This window comes from Thunnus maccoyii, chromosome 13 (genome assembly GCF_910596095.1).
Source record: "Thunnus maccoyii chromosome 13, fThuMac1.1, whole genome shotgun sequence".
Taxonomy (NCBI): domain Eukaryota; kingdom Metazoa; phylum Chordata; class Actinopteri; order Scombriformes; family Scombridae; genus Thunnus; species Thunnus maccoyii.
Genome location: NC_056545.1, coordinates 21611430 through 21626090, shown reverse-complemented (window position 1 = coordinate 21626090; position 14661 = coordinate 21611430). Strand labels below are relative to the sequence as shown.

Below are 14661 nucleotides of genomic sequence, written 5' to 3'. Positions count from 1 at the left end.
CTTGTTTAGGTGAGTTGGAGGAGGCTGCCTGCAACATACGTCGCCTTCTCCTGAGTCTTCTTCTATACCATGAGCTCTGGCTCTGCCCAGGATGTGGCAGTCGAGCATTTCCTGCGTGACATAGAGAGGCGAAGCAAGCGGCTGCACTGCGCTGTGATAGGCTGCGAGGAGGAGCGACCCCGCAGCGACATGAACCTGCTGTATCGTAAGAGCCGTTTGGACTGGAGGCAGAGGGACCAAGAGGGAAGTAAAAAGAGGTGAGAGGATCAGCTCTCACACGAGCTCTGCATATATGGGATTACATTAGGGTTCAGTTCAGCGGGGATATAAACCTCTTAGCCAGCGTGAATGAGTTTAATTTCCAAATCTCAATTCCAAGCGCAGTTCATGAAGTCAGGCGGGTTAGCCTGAAAAGTCTTGGACAAATTTGCATATCAGCGCTTCATAATGAAGTTAATATGTTCTGCAGATGAGATAAACGACTGTAATATCAGCCAAAATGTCAGAGGGTAAAAGGGGACGAAAACCTATAAAAAAGAAAATTAAATACAGTTGTTGCCTCATTTGTCTCAGTACATACAGTATGTGATTATTTTGGCTTTACATACTTTCATCTTAGGTTCTAACCTTTAAGCTTTAATGAGACCATGCATTATAAGTCGCAGCAGAGCATCATATAAATGCAGTCGTTCACGGAGCAACTACTGTATGTGGGCCATTCACTCCTTTAACTTTTTTTTTTTTTAAATCCAATTTTCCAATGATGAGAGAGGAATTTAAAAAGGGAACGTTTGCCTGTTGTACTGGTGACGACTGTTGAATAGGATCCCTAACTGTGTGTTAGTTGATTGAATTGAACACTAGAAAACCTCACCTGTTATGACTTGAAATATGTAGCAACTGTGATGCTATTAAGTGACGGCCTCAAAGCTCATCCTACCAGCACATTTTCAGTAGGACTGAAGAGTTGATGTAAAATTAGGTGCAGTGGTTGTGTTTAGGGCTCTAATTTCTCCACTATAGCAACACAGTTAGCTGCTGATTTATCAGGCCCAGCTCCTCTCTTTGGACGTCTTCCAGCGGAAGTGAAAAGTGATAATAATAAATCACTGCACAGACTGTAAAAACTAATAATAATAGAGATAATACTAATAGTACTAATACTACTACTACTACAACAACTACTACTACCACTACTACTATCTTCTTCTATTTAACCAAGCGGATGTAATTGCAGTTTATATGTGATTTTAGAGACAAATAAAATCAAATTTGTTTAAACTGCATTTTACACACACGTCCAAGCATCAAAGCAACTAATCAAATTACAAAAGAACCACTTCAATCACGCTACAAAAGTGGGCAAAACAGTTGACAACAACATAACATCATCACACTCTGAATCACAGTTGTGACAGTTGTTGTCTTGAAAAGCGCGTGCACGGCTGTGAGTGAGTGATCTTGTGTTTTTGAGCCTGTGTTTCGGGGACAGAGGAGAGATGTTCCTGTTCAAATGTGAGTCACCTATAATCCACCACATTCCACGCTGTGTGAGGGGCTATTTGTGCCGCAGAGGACGGGGAGAACATCAAAGACAACAATTCAGTTTGTCTCCAAGTGTCATCCAGTGCTTCCTGACTCACAGCGGTAATTTGAGGCACTCGTGTTGGCAGCAGAGATCAACGTCATGGCAGCATCAAGCCAGTGGAGGTGTAGGGCAGCGAGTGGGACAACGGGACATGATGAGCGATGAAAGCAGAGCCAGGCAGGGCCAGAGCAGCAGAGGTGAGAAGCAGGACATGACCAGTGATGATTATGAACAGGGCAGGGTCAGGGATGAAACCGCACTGGGACGAAGGGATGGAAACCAAATGGACTCGAGGAAGGACCGGTGACGGCTGCAGGGCCGGTGGGAGCGAGGGAGGCAGGTGGGGGTGGGGTGGAGAGACAAAGGAAGCGATGTGAAGGGCACAGGTAGACAGTTTGAGATCTCCAGGCCCTCAGGAGAGAAATCACATTTATAAAGCACAGACGGCTGTGGAGATACAGAATGGTAAATAGGTGAGTTTCAATATGAGTTTTAAAAATAGAGACAGTTTCTTATGGCAGACAGACTATTCCCAGTAGTGGTGACTGGTGGAAGAAAACCTTGCTGCCAGCTGAGGTTTTATTAATTCTTGCACAGAATTATGAGACCGGTGTGAATGGGCTGGCATGGGTGTAGCCTGGCACTTCCTGATATATGGAGGACAAAGAAAGCTTTGCAAAATCCCCATGAAGCAAGTCAGTAATTGATATTCAGTTAGACTATTGGACTGAGATGGATGAATAAAAGACAAAAGAATAAATCATTCTTTGATAAAACATATGTAAATTGCAATTTATAAGCAATAGAATTAAATATAAATAGATGAAATCTTAAATAAATAATGGCATTCACAAATTAAGTTAACACACAAATATATATGGCAAAAATATACAAATACATTTAATGAAACATTGTGTGTGAAAGTAAAAGGGGAATATTTTTTTAGTCTGCATTCACCAGTTGGATACCAATTTACATTTCAACTCCGTTATCATTTATACACTGACTCTGAGGTCTTGTTGCAAAACCTTTGCCATGAATTTCCGTGATGCAATTTATAAATGGTTTATGAACTGTTTAATAACCATTAGCAAGTCTCCCTTGGTTCTCCATATGTCTCCATATGTGAGCAAGTGCAAGGCCAGGTTTGTATTATTAACTTGCAGTTTGCTCAACGTTAGGAAGTTGATGTTGACTTTACAAGGTTGAAGTGATCTCTGAGTTCTGTAATATTTGTAAGGATAAAGAAAATTAGAAATATTTTTAATGCCAAGAGACAATTCAGCTTCTTGCTTGGTGACAACTTCAGTCATCTTCATTAACTGTGTCATGGGGCCAAAAGTCATAACCCCAGTCTTCTACGTCAGGAGTATAGCATTTTTCCAGTATGGAGACGTCATTTAATGAGTAGTGGGTAAAATCTCAGAGGATGGCTAATTTTAGACATATAAGACCCATACCTAGCAACAGAGGCAGCCAACCTCTTTATCCATGCAATGATTCTCTCCCACATAGCATACTGTCTTACAAGCTGCTCACAAGCAAACATGACAACTCTGAAACCAACTGAGTCCCTTTACAGACAGACACTAGAGACACTTGACCGAAAGGCCAATAGCTATCACTATTGCTATATAGTACAAAAGTACAATTTATTTAATTTCGATAGTTTTAAATATTTTGCAGATGCTTGCCTCATCTTTAAGGTCTTTCATGGGTTTGCACCTCTCCCACTGAGCCAGTTTATAATCCAGAGGCATAGTAGCAGCAGGGCAACAAGGGCAACTACTAGATGGGACTGTGTTGTACAATACAGATGTAGCAAGTTTGGGCCAACGGTCTTCTCAGTCAGAGCCACCCACTACTTGGAATAGTGTCTACCTATTGAATTAAGAGAGAGCACTAATTACCCAACCTTTAAACATAAACTTAAATAAGGCTTAAGGCAAACCAAACTTGCAATCATGAGTAATCATACTACCTCATCTCTGACACTTTGGCAGCTGTGGCTCAGTCCACTAAGTCCACTTCGTCCACTAATCAGAAGGTTGGTGGTTCGATTCCCGGCTCCTCCAGTCCACATGTTGAAATGTCCTTGGGCGGGATTCTGAACCCCAAATTGCTCCCAATGGCTGTGCCATCGGTGCGTGAATGTGTGTGTGAGTGATTAGATCCTACTGATGAGCAGGTTGGCACCTTGCAGGCAGCCTCTGCCATCAGCCTATGAATGTTTGTGTGAATGGGTGAATATGGCTTGTAGTGTAAAAGCGCTATGAGTGGTCGGACGACTAGAAAGGTGCTATATAAGTGCAGTCTTCATCTATCTATAGATAGATAGATAGAAAGACAAAAGGATTGTGAGCACGTTTCTTTCCCTCTGCATATTTGTCTCTGGTTCCACTGTCTGAATTTGACTATTATTCATGCTGAGCTCATCTTTTGTGGGTATGAATGTGGGACGATGTTGAATTGGTTAGATAGATAAGGTTGATGAATATTGATTTTTTTTTAAAAAAATTGTTAATCTTCATTTCCTTTAGAGACACTGAACAAAAACTTTGTTGTATTATCACATACAAATTCAGATGAAAGCTTTGTTTCAACTCATTGACCCGGCCTGATCCCTGTTATCTCTCTTTCATGCATACATCAAACCCAGAGAGGAGAGATATTTTTTATCCAAACCATGACATCTTAATCACATGTTTCAAAGCACTTTCAGACCCTTAAAACCTGAGTGATTTGAGGTCATCCAGTTTAGTTATGAACAGAATGTATTGCAGCTGAATGTGAGTGCACAAACAGAAAACAGTCCTTGTTACATAAGTTTAAAACGTGAAAGTTAAGGCCAGTGTCTAAAATAACTTGAGTTTTAGGCAGGCAAATGCAACTATTGTCTCGTTATTAAAGCTTCAAGAAGACATTATCTGACTGGTTATTCATATCGAATACTGAAAAACGTATTTTTGTCTTTTGTCGCTTTAGGGCCACCTACAACGGTGAGTCACATGCTGGCAAATAATACTATGATGATACTATTAGAAGAATCAGTAGACAAAGCTTGTTCTTTATTCTTTATTGCTATGAGTCAAACCACCAGGCATTTTCACTTTTTATGTAATTTTCTTCCAGTGACAGAAGAAGAATCACATCAGTTTAAACCTGCACTAGAGACAACCCATAACTTAAGGCAGTCAATTATGTATTGTGTCAAATATGTCAGTGAGGTCCAACAGAATGAGGACAGTTACACACTCAAAGTCAATGCTCAACCTTAACCCACCTGAAACTTTAACAAGAGATGATTTACTGCTATTATTTGCCCTCAAACCAGATCAGATGTTCTTAAAGATAATATTTTTTTTACAGATAGATTCATTCAGCCGTTTAAACACAACACGCTCTTAAACTTTGCCCCAAAAAAGGTAAATTAGAAATAGGATGGTAGCTGCTAGGGGCAGGATTATCTAAACTGGATTTCTTCAGCAAAAGCGGAGATGGTGTTCACGAATCTGTCCAAAGATAAATCTACCTATAGGTGGCGTTAAAGAGGTCACAGAGGAGTAGCGGGTGACCTCATACTGTTTTGACTGGCGGGGACAATAATGCACATTTCTCTCTCTGACAGTACATATCTAAACTTCATCTGCTGGCAGTCATGTAACTTTGAAGACGACAAAGACAGAATATTTCATTACAGCACAAAGATTTCTTTTGTTCTAAAGTTTAATGTAACATTCGATTGAAAATATTTCTAGAAACCTGGTTCAGACTTTGGACAGAGCAAGACAGGAGGAGAGGAATCTTCTCTTGAAATATTTATGATTAATTCATCGTTACTGATCAAGCTCCATTCATGATTAAAAGGGTGCATCAGATCATGTGGAGACAGCAATCAGATCCAGCAATAAGCAAGAGCTACTATTGAATAATCAATGCATCCTGGATTAACAAGGTTCAACTCATTCTCTGGTACAGATTTTCATTTTGTGAACAAGAGCCAGAAACACTTTTCTTACTGTAGAAAATACAGGATTAAGCATCAAAGGAATATTTAGTCATTTTGGGAAAACACTTATTTGATATCACTTTCATATCTCTCTGTACAGCTGATTCCAGGAAGTCTCCCCTCCTGGCCAAGAAAAACAGTCCCGCACATAATTCCCCATAAAACCACAATCTGTTGTTTTTACCCTTTAGTTGTTGTGTCAATAAGTGAACTTTAGAGATGCTGCTAAGAAGATTTTGTTACCTTCAGACTGAGCCTGGCTAGCTGTTTCCCCCTGTTTCCAGTCTTATGCTAAGCTAAACTAAGCTGTTGGCTGTAGTTTACGGTAGATTATGTAAAGCAACAAGTAACAGTAGAGAATAAAGAGGCGAAAGTCCAGATAGTTTTTGAACAGCTGAATCTTTGGTCTTAGTTTCAAGATGTTGAGAGCTTCTTCTGACCTTAGAAGAAGTAAGAAAAGAACAGAGCACTTCAAGCCGCCTGGAGGAGCAGTTCAGCCTCTGTTCTGGGCTAAATTTGGTCCTGTAGTATCTATGTCGATTGTGAGGAGTCACAAGTACATCTCCACAGGCATTCAAGGGCACAAACATACTCGTACAGATGCAAACACACTCTGTTGCTATACCACACACATAAACACACATATTCAGGCACTCACACACAGTGATGTGATGAGGAAAAGAAAATAGGAGACTCTGTGTTCTCCGGGATGAGCGGCCTCAGCGCTGCTGCTTCTGCTGATCGCTCGCTGTTGACTGCAAATTGTAAGCTCCAATTGTCTTCCTCTGTGCTTCACTGCCTCACAGGGATCGCAACTGATCTAAAAGAGAGTGCTGCGTGACCCATGGTCATATGTCGCCACATAATAATCATGCATTTGAGCCATTTAATTACACACTCAGAAACACAATTTCTTGCACCCTCAAACATGTAGGCACAGATGTGGTTATCCAGATGTGCTCCCTGCGCATTTGCTGAGATGTGATAAACACAAACCTGGAACAAGAATCAGTCTGATGAATCTGGGATTCCTTCCTGCACCGCTGCAGTAAATTCTGTGATCTTTTTTTTTTTTTTACTATTTCTAATGGTATTTTCCAAACACAAGATAAAGCTTTTTTTTCCCCCTCCCCTCTGACTTTTCGTGTAAGTTCAGAAACTTCACAGTAGCCTTGTTAATGATAAATCAGTTGTATGTGAAGAGTAAGGCAATCTTGTTCGATCCAAGTTGGCTTAAAGGGACTTATCTTGTGTTGCTGTGGGGTGAAACTGCATAACACCCCCCTGGAGAGGACTCCACACCATCACAGCACCTACTATCTCTAAAGCAGAGAAGCAAGGAGAGGGTTATCAGTAACCATTTTGTAAGCCTTTGGTGAACTCAGCCGAGCCTCAAACCTCACAGATTTATGTCAGCAACTTAAATCACTTGTACTATCACCTGAACTGTACTTGACTTCAATCTGTCAGCACACTTTTCTTTTGGTTCACTGGGGTGTACTTATAATTAACTTCTTCCAAAACTTGCTCTTCAACATGTTTTACAAGTTATGTTGGCTGAGATGGACAGATTTGTAAACTGCAAACAAGACTATAGAGTTTTGAGCATAGACACGTTTTAATAATGAGGTAAACAGTGTTAGTAGAATAAAGGATGTCTAGTATGTTCAGCCAAAAGAAGGAATGAAATTCCACCTATTGCTCAGTTTGGTAAAACACTGCAATATTTTGTCAGATTTTTCCCTTTGTCACTTTTATTTATTGTTTTGGGAGCTTGTGTCATTGGTGATTTCGAAGACAAACTATCAAATACATGACAATTGCGACTGTTCCCATGGCAACAGATTAAATTCTTCAGACGAGCATGAGAGCAGACTGCAGATGTGGGATGAGGATATAAAGAATAAGGGAATTCCAGCAGCACAGTGTACACTAAGAGCACTTTGTTTTTGACAAGGGAATTGATTTTCTAATTAAATGTGTTTGATGGTGAAGCAGATGTGGAGGAATGGAGATGGAGAGATATGTGAATGCGAAAGATGGAGGAGCCTCTAGGGCTTTCCCTTTTGCAGCGAAAAGCCCTGCAGGCATTTCTTTATTGCAAAGACGATGTTTGAAGACCAAAGAGACAGTGAGGGAAGAAGGAGGTCAATAATATAAAGGGTACAGTAGTACATGAGTGTTTTTTCACTTAACTATGATTCCCTCATGTTTCCAGATTTCTCAAACCTATCCAACCCTTTTCCTAAACTGCAGCTCCACCCAAAATGACCCTTCAGCTACTGTCGGCAAAGTCAGAGACTTGGCTTCTTTCCGCCGGCACTTCCGGATGGGTTTTATGACCATGCCGGCCTCCCAGGACCTGTCCCCTCACTCCTGTGCCTCCGCCATGGCGCCACGCTCGCAATCCTGCCATGCGGTCGGTGCCGGGGATGCAAGTCTAGAGAACGGAGATTACTCTGACACCCAGTCACAACATGGCGGCCGCTGCCCTCCGGCCAAACCCAAACGTCACCCCAGCACTCGCCTCAGCTCCTCATCCGCTGACAGCAGAGGACCTCCCGAGACGCCGCCACCTCCCCCGCCCTCTCATTCACAGACCAAACACTCAGAGAAGAAAAATGGTAAGAAGTGTATTTCCAGATGCACATTCTGCTGAGAAAATTATCTATTTTCTTGAGATGTATTTTTTTCCTTCTACAGCCATGAAGAAGTCTGACTCTGGGGAGATCGGTTCAAAGAAGGTTCCTCCTTTAAAGCCCAAGAGAAGTCCCAGCACCCAGCTTTCCTTTGACCCCCTTCCTCCACGTGTGCCTCCTTCTGCCACATCCCTGCCTTTCCAGGCAGCAGACTCTCAGATTCAGACAGGAGACGGGGAGGATGAGCCAGTCTATATAGAGATGGTGGGCCAGGTGTTCACCAGAGACAGCCAGACCGCCACCCCCCACCCTGTCACCCCCGTGGCCACCACACCTGACTCTGACTCAGACCAGAGTGAGGCAATCTATGAGGAGATGAAATACCCGCTGCAAGAGGACAGAGAGTCCCAGAGACACCCCCCACCCAAACACGAGAAACTGAAATCCTCTAAACATTACCATGTCACCCCATCTTCCTCCAACAGCTCCTCCTCTCTGCCACGCCCGTCCTCTTCCTCTCCTTCCTACTCCAAACCCAAAGCCACTGTGTCGATCTCTCATTCATCTCCTCTGCCATCCTCCACATCCTCCACCCCTGTCCCCCAGGTCCTCTCCGCCAGTCCCCACACCCCACGAGCGCCTACTCCCTACCTGCTGCAAGGGGGTAAATCTGAGCCCGAGTCCAACACGAAGATCCCAGCCCCTTTCCCGAACCTTCTACAACACCGGCCCCCGCTGCTGGCCTTCCCTCAGCCCGCAGCAGCCTCCAGTGGGGTCGGGGTACAAAACAAGGTCTCTGCCTCTGCTAAAATGGGAACTCAAACGTCCAGCGTGACGACGCAAGCCAGCACCTCCTCCTCAACGTCCTCTAATGTTCCCGTATCCATGTCAGGCTCCAAGGAGTCATCGGGAGGAAGTATAACCCCGCAGGACAAACACAGTAGAGACGCCCAGTTGGGCCCTGCTCCTGGACTGAGAGCCAGGAGTCACTCAACACCTCTGCCTCCATCCTCCAAATCCACCTCACCTTTCTCCCATCACCACCACCACCCTCACCACCGCCCCTCGCACTACCATCACTATCGCAAGCCAGAAAGAGGAGACTCTCCTGCTCCGACCAAGAGCAGCTCTCAGACTTTGAACCAGGCCACCGTCCAGACCCAAACCTCAAGTACAGGCAAGGAGGGCAAGTCTGTTAGCTTCCTCTTAAAGACAGATAAAGGAGAGAGGGATAAGGACAGAGACAAGGATAGGGAGAGGGACCGAGATAGAGATAGAGACCGAGATAGAGATAGAGACAGGGATCGGGGTAGAGACAGGGAGAGAGAGAAGGAAAAAGACAAGGACAGAGATAGAGACAGAGATAGAGATAAGGACAGGGATAGAGAAAGAGACAGAGAAAGGGATCGAGACAGGGATCGGGACAGGGATCGGGACAGGGATCGGGACAGGGAAGGAGGGCTGCACTCCTTACAGATGGATATTGCCACTAGCAGCCAAACATCTCAAGGCAGCACCAGCTCAACCCCTACTCCATTATCCTCATCCCAACGTCCTCATTCTCGCCCGCACCTCCGCTCTCACACTCCTCATGGCCTGCCAGCATACAAGCCTCCCTCCTCGGACAGCCCCCTGCTGTGGACCTACCCTTCCGGCGGCTTCCGGAGACCGCCGGCTTATGAGAGCCTGAGAGGAAGCTCTCAGACGCCGTGTCTGCAACAGCCCTCGAGTCTTACAGGTGTAGGTGAAGGGGCATCCAAGAGTAACGGAGGGTCCGCATCCCTCCAGTCGAAAGTTGGCTTCATGCCTTGGGACAGCAGTGCCAGCTTAGCCGCAGATGAGGGGTCTTACTGGCCCATGCAGAGGAAATTGTCCTTCAGCCATGGGAGCAGAGACACAGAGAGTAAGTCAGAGGTCATTTTGGATTCAAAATGCAGATGTTGTTTTGAGAAAAAAACAGGCATTTGAAGGTATTTCATTCTGTTCTTTCCCCTGTGTCAGAGGACGAAGGACGGGCATGGAACGGCAGTGCTGATGCCCTGTTAAGGATGGATAAAGAGGAGTTGGGGATGGGGTCTCGAGGAGGCCACTCAGGCATCCCGGTCCACTTCAGTGGTGCCACCAGCAGGGCCCTTGGTCACAGTGAGTCCTTGGCAGGCATGGACAGCAGCCCAGGATTCAGAGCCCTGCCCAGAGTCGGGCTGCCTCTTCCCTGCCAGACTTTCCCTGCCTGTCGCAATGGAGGTAGGCATAATCTTTTCAGTCATAGCTTCTGAAAAAGACAAACAAGAAAACAACATTATCCTCTTTAGAAAGGAACTACATACTGTGAGCAGATTTACATGGGGATTCTTCTGCTGGCTGAGCTATGATGTAGCTTTTAAACTTAGACAGCCAGCTTGTTTTTTTCCCTTGTTTGACATGAAACATGACTTAACACCCCCAGAATTTTTTAAGAGATAAACTTTCCCCATCTAAGATATTTTTCATTCATCAAAGTAGAGAATTAAACTAGCAGAGACTCTCCTCTCCTCTCCTCTCCTCTCCTCTCCTCTCCTCTGTCACAAAAGCTCTGCCTCCAGCACATCCTGCTATACTGAAGTTAGCCTTGAAGCCTCTATATCTCTTTGTCAGTCTCTGCATCTTCACTCAAGGCCTTTCTCCAGAGACAGAGAGACACTGCTTACTTTGAGAATCAGTGCAATACTTTCCTTGAAGCAGAGCCAATAAAAGAAGTGTTCCATAAACAAGTCCACATCCCCGCACATACACATTCATGAGCCCCAGGCACATTTCATGCTGTTTACAATGTACATTGTGGCAAACCCGGTTGTTTAAAGCACTTTATAATTTAATTAAATTCAGTTATATGAGTTAAGTACATATACAGACTGGGTTCAAATGATATTCCAGGTAAGCCTCTTAAGTAAAGTGATATTACAGGAAACTATAGAGCAATCAGAGTGCAACCCTTCACCAATGCCTAACAGTCAAATATCTGTTTCACTCAAATCATTTCTGTCACTTCATTGTTAAACCTATTTTTGATTGAAAAAAAAAATTCAGTAGAATATTGAATTAACTCTCAATCTTATTTTGGTTATGCCTGGATAAACAATAATTGCAGAATAGCGGAAATTGCAGATCAGGATCACCAACAAGATCAAATTACGTGTTCCTGTCCAATAAATTTAATGGATGTGTGTTTACAAGATAATGTAAGATATCCAGCTGACAGACAGTGACACAACAAATCTCTGTGAAAGCGTACCTATGTTAATAAAAATGTATCGCTCCAGTATCTATTGTTTGTAGGTTTATTATAACTTTATAATTGTCTAATAGTTTAGAATATAATGAGCGCACAATGTACAAAGGCTGTCTCAATTCACTTGAGTATGAGTAAACATTCACAGCTCTGTGTGTTAAAATGAAAAGTTATGTTCCAGGGTTCTCATTAGCAGGCCCAAATGTTTGTTTCCTTACAGAAGTGGGGCGGCTGGGCCGCTCCTCCTCTGCTGCTGGAGTGAGACAGGTGGGTGGAGGAGACGTCCAGAGACAGAGCAGTCTACCAGCACGAGAAGCCCTGAATCAGGTGAATATATAATACCCATCCTTATAACTTTAGACTCTATTAACTTCATTCATGGTAGATTTGGGAGTGAACATTAATATTGTCCTCATTATGACTTCCATTCCTGCTAGAGACAGAGCTCCTGCAGATCTATTTATAGCTGGTAGATTTGCCCACTGAGCAGAATAAGGTTTTGGCCTGCCTCAAAAGAATAAGAGCAGCAAAGGTATATGACGTAGGCTTGTATGTAATCAGTAAATGTTAGAGAATAGAGGATGAAAGAACATGCTGTACTATGTTTTGGAGTGATGAGCTGCAGTCTTCTGGCAGCACATTTTGCCCAGATTCTGGCTGCATAGCAAGTGCTGACGCAGTTTGACTGTGCTGCAGAGACTGTCTGCATGCGTCTGGTTGACCCTCCCTCAACCTTTAATAGATGAAGCAGTGCTGCATCCTCCTGGCAGTCTACAGGAACTGCAGTATTATTCAACATGTGCTACGATTGGTTGACAGCACTGCAGTGATCGTTCAGGGTTTTTTTTTTTTTTTTTTTTAGAAATTTAAATACAGAATAAAGCACTACATCAATTCACTGATTTGACTTTTTTCATTCTGTTCAGCTGCATGGTCTGGCCCAACCTCAAGTGCCCTGCAGTCCCAGCAGTCCCAGTGTGTCTCGACAGCAGCAGCAGCTTCAGCTCCACCAGCAGCAGCTGCAGTTAAAGCAGCAGCTCCAGCAGCTTCAGCAACAGCACCACCTACAGTTACAGTTCCAGCAGCTCGCCCAGCTGGCACAGGGACAGCCTCCTGTCAGCGGGGGCACCACCCCTTCCACAACGCAGACCCAGAGAGACGGCAAGCTGCTGGAAGTCATCGAGCGTAAACGCTGCCTGTGCAAAGAGATCAAGGCCCACAGGCGCCCTGACAAAAGCTTGTGCAAGCAGGACAGCATGCCCATCCTCCCTAGCTGGAGACGGACACCTGAGCCTCGTAAGACTGGCACACCACCATGCCAGAGGCCGCAGGCCGTCGTGTGGGACACGGCTATCTGAGGTGGAGAGACAAGCCGGCAAGTACAGCACTGAAGAGAGACAATACACACAGATGCGTTGAAGGTGGTTGAACAATTAATAAGAGGCGAGAATAAAAATGTGTTCAGTAACTGGAAAATCCTTTAAAGGGTTGTGGTGACATAATTACCACAGAGGGACGAGAGATTGTGAACAAAGGAGAAATTTGCTCGCACTCTTATTGTGTGATCTGAGAACGGTGATGAAAGTTATTGGAGACTTTGAACTCGTTTAGGAGAAGAAAAAAATGAAAACGGTTGATAAGAAGGGTGAAGTAAAACAAGTATTACAATCAAACTAAACAGTTGATTTGTACTTGGTCTGTACTGTGTCCTTCTTGATGTGTTCTAATTGCCAATGATTTTTTGCCACAAAACACCAGTATTATTGCTACAAAATGAAGACACCAACTTGATAATAATGGGTGGGATGTTTTCTGAGTTTGGTGTTTGCCAAATTTCCTCCTGACTACTTGAGACATAAAGGAATCATGTTTTTATTTTATTTTTTTCCCCTCCAACACACGGAGAGAAAGTTATAAGAAGGTACCTGCCAGTGAAGGGCACATTAAACTGTGGTCCAACACACATAGAAACTACTCTGTGGATGAGAAAAGGCAAGACTCATTGATAAGTTATTGAAGTGTTTCTTGAAATCGTGAATGCATATGAGATGTCTTGGTATCAACAGATTGTCATTGTGGATGCAAATAATCATCACCGAGGAGTAAAAGCTACCTACTGTATCTGTTTGCATATTTGTAATGTAAATCTATTTACTTTCTCGACATTTCTGCAATTTTATAGCAATATGCTCCCAATGCCAGAGCAACATAATTAAAACTTGTGTCAACTAGCCTAACATACATATCTAAGACTTGAATAAGTCATATTTACTGTGTCATTCTCTGCATGTCACAATAGACATACAGTATTGTAAAAAAAAAAAAAAAAAAAGTGTAGAGATGATCATGTCAGACTTTTACATACAGCTGAACTTCACTATAATAACATGTGGTTGTATAAAAAAAAAGAAGATGTTGCTTGGTGTATCATTAGAAAAGGTGGTTCGACAGATGGCACATACAGTGCAGTCCAGCCAAATATAGACAACAGATCAATGGTACAGAAAAACTTCATCACTCATGCTTATCCACAGTTGCACATTAGTGATTGTTCCACCACACAGAAAAAAAACAAGCACTGACACCCATCAACACAGACTGTACAATATGGTGCAACTGATAAGACTGTGAGTATTGATCACCTCAAACAGAATGCTGGAACAATCTGCACAAAACATGGTAAACGCTTAGGAGAAACCCTAATGTACTGTAAATAGATATGTACAACTGTATTGAAAATGTAGCAATTATTTCCATTTTCATACTTGTAATCAATACATATTATGTAGCATATACTGTATAAAACATAACTTTGTTCACTTGTTTTTTCTAAAAGAATTAAGTACTTTATCTGCTGCAGCCAGTCCATGCATTACTTATAGTTCCACTAATAAACAGTAAGCCCTCTAAAGAAAGGCACAGTCCAACAGTTGTTTATTTAAATTTATGCAAGACTCCCTTTAAGCTGTTATTATTTTATTTATGCCTTTTTTTTCTACATTCATTTTCATTTGTGTACAGATTTCAACAGCTCGTTGTCTTGACCTTTTTGAATACTTTGCTGATATTTTGAACTACTGGTGTTGTTCATTCAACCACATGGTGTCACCATGAGAAACATGATTAATATAGTGGTTATTGTTACATATTTGTTTTA

The 14661-nt window shown here is 43.0% G+C and overlaps 1 protein-coding gene across 1 annotated transcript in view; it reads left to right on the top strand.

Annotated features, from left to right (window-relative positions):
• Positions 1–14154, top strand: part of LOC121909905 (neuronal tyrosine-phosphorylated phosphoinositide-3-kinase adapter 1) — a 39917-nt gene extending 25763 nt beyond the window's left edge. The window contains exons 5-11 of the mRNA XM_042430755.1: positions 10–257; positions 7854–8221; positions 8301–9545; positions 9588–10139; positions 10238–10480; positions 11725–11831; positions 12431–14154. Coding sequence (XP_042286689.1) covers positions 70–257; positions 7854–8221; positions 8301–9545; positions 9588–10139; positions 10238–10480; positions 11725–11831; positions 12431–12862 — 3135 coding nt within the window. The 5' untranslated portion in view covers positions 10–69 and the 3' untranslated portion in view covers positions 12863–14154. The remainder of the gene's footprint in view (positions 1–9; positions 258–7853; positions 8222–8300; positions 9546–9587; positions 10140–10237; positions 10481–11724; positions 11832–12430) is intronic.
• The last annotated feature ends 507 nt before the right edge of the window (positions 14155–14661 follow it).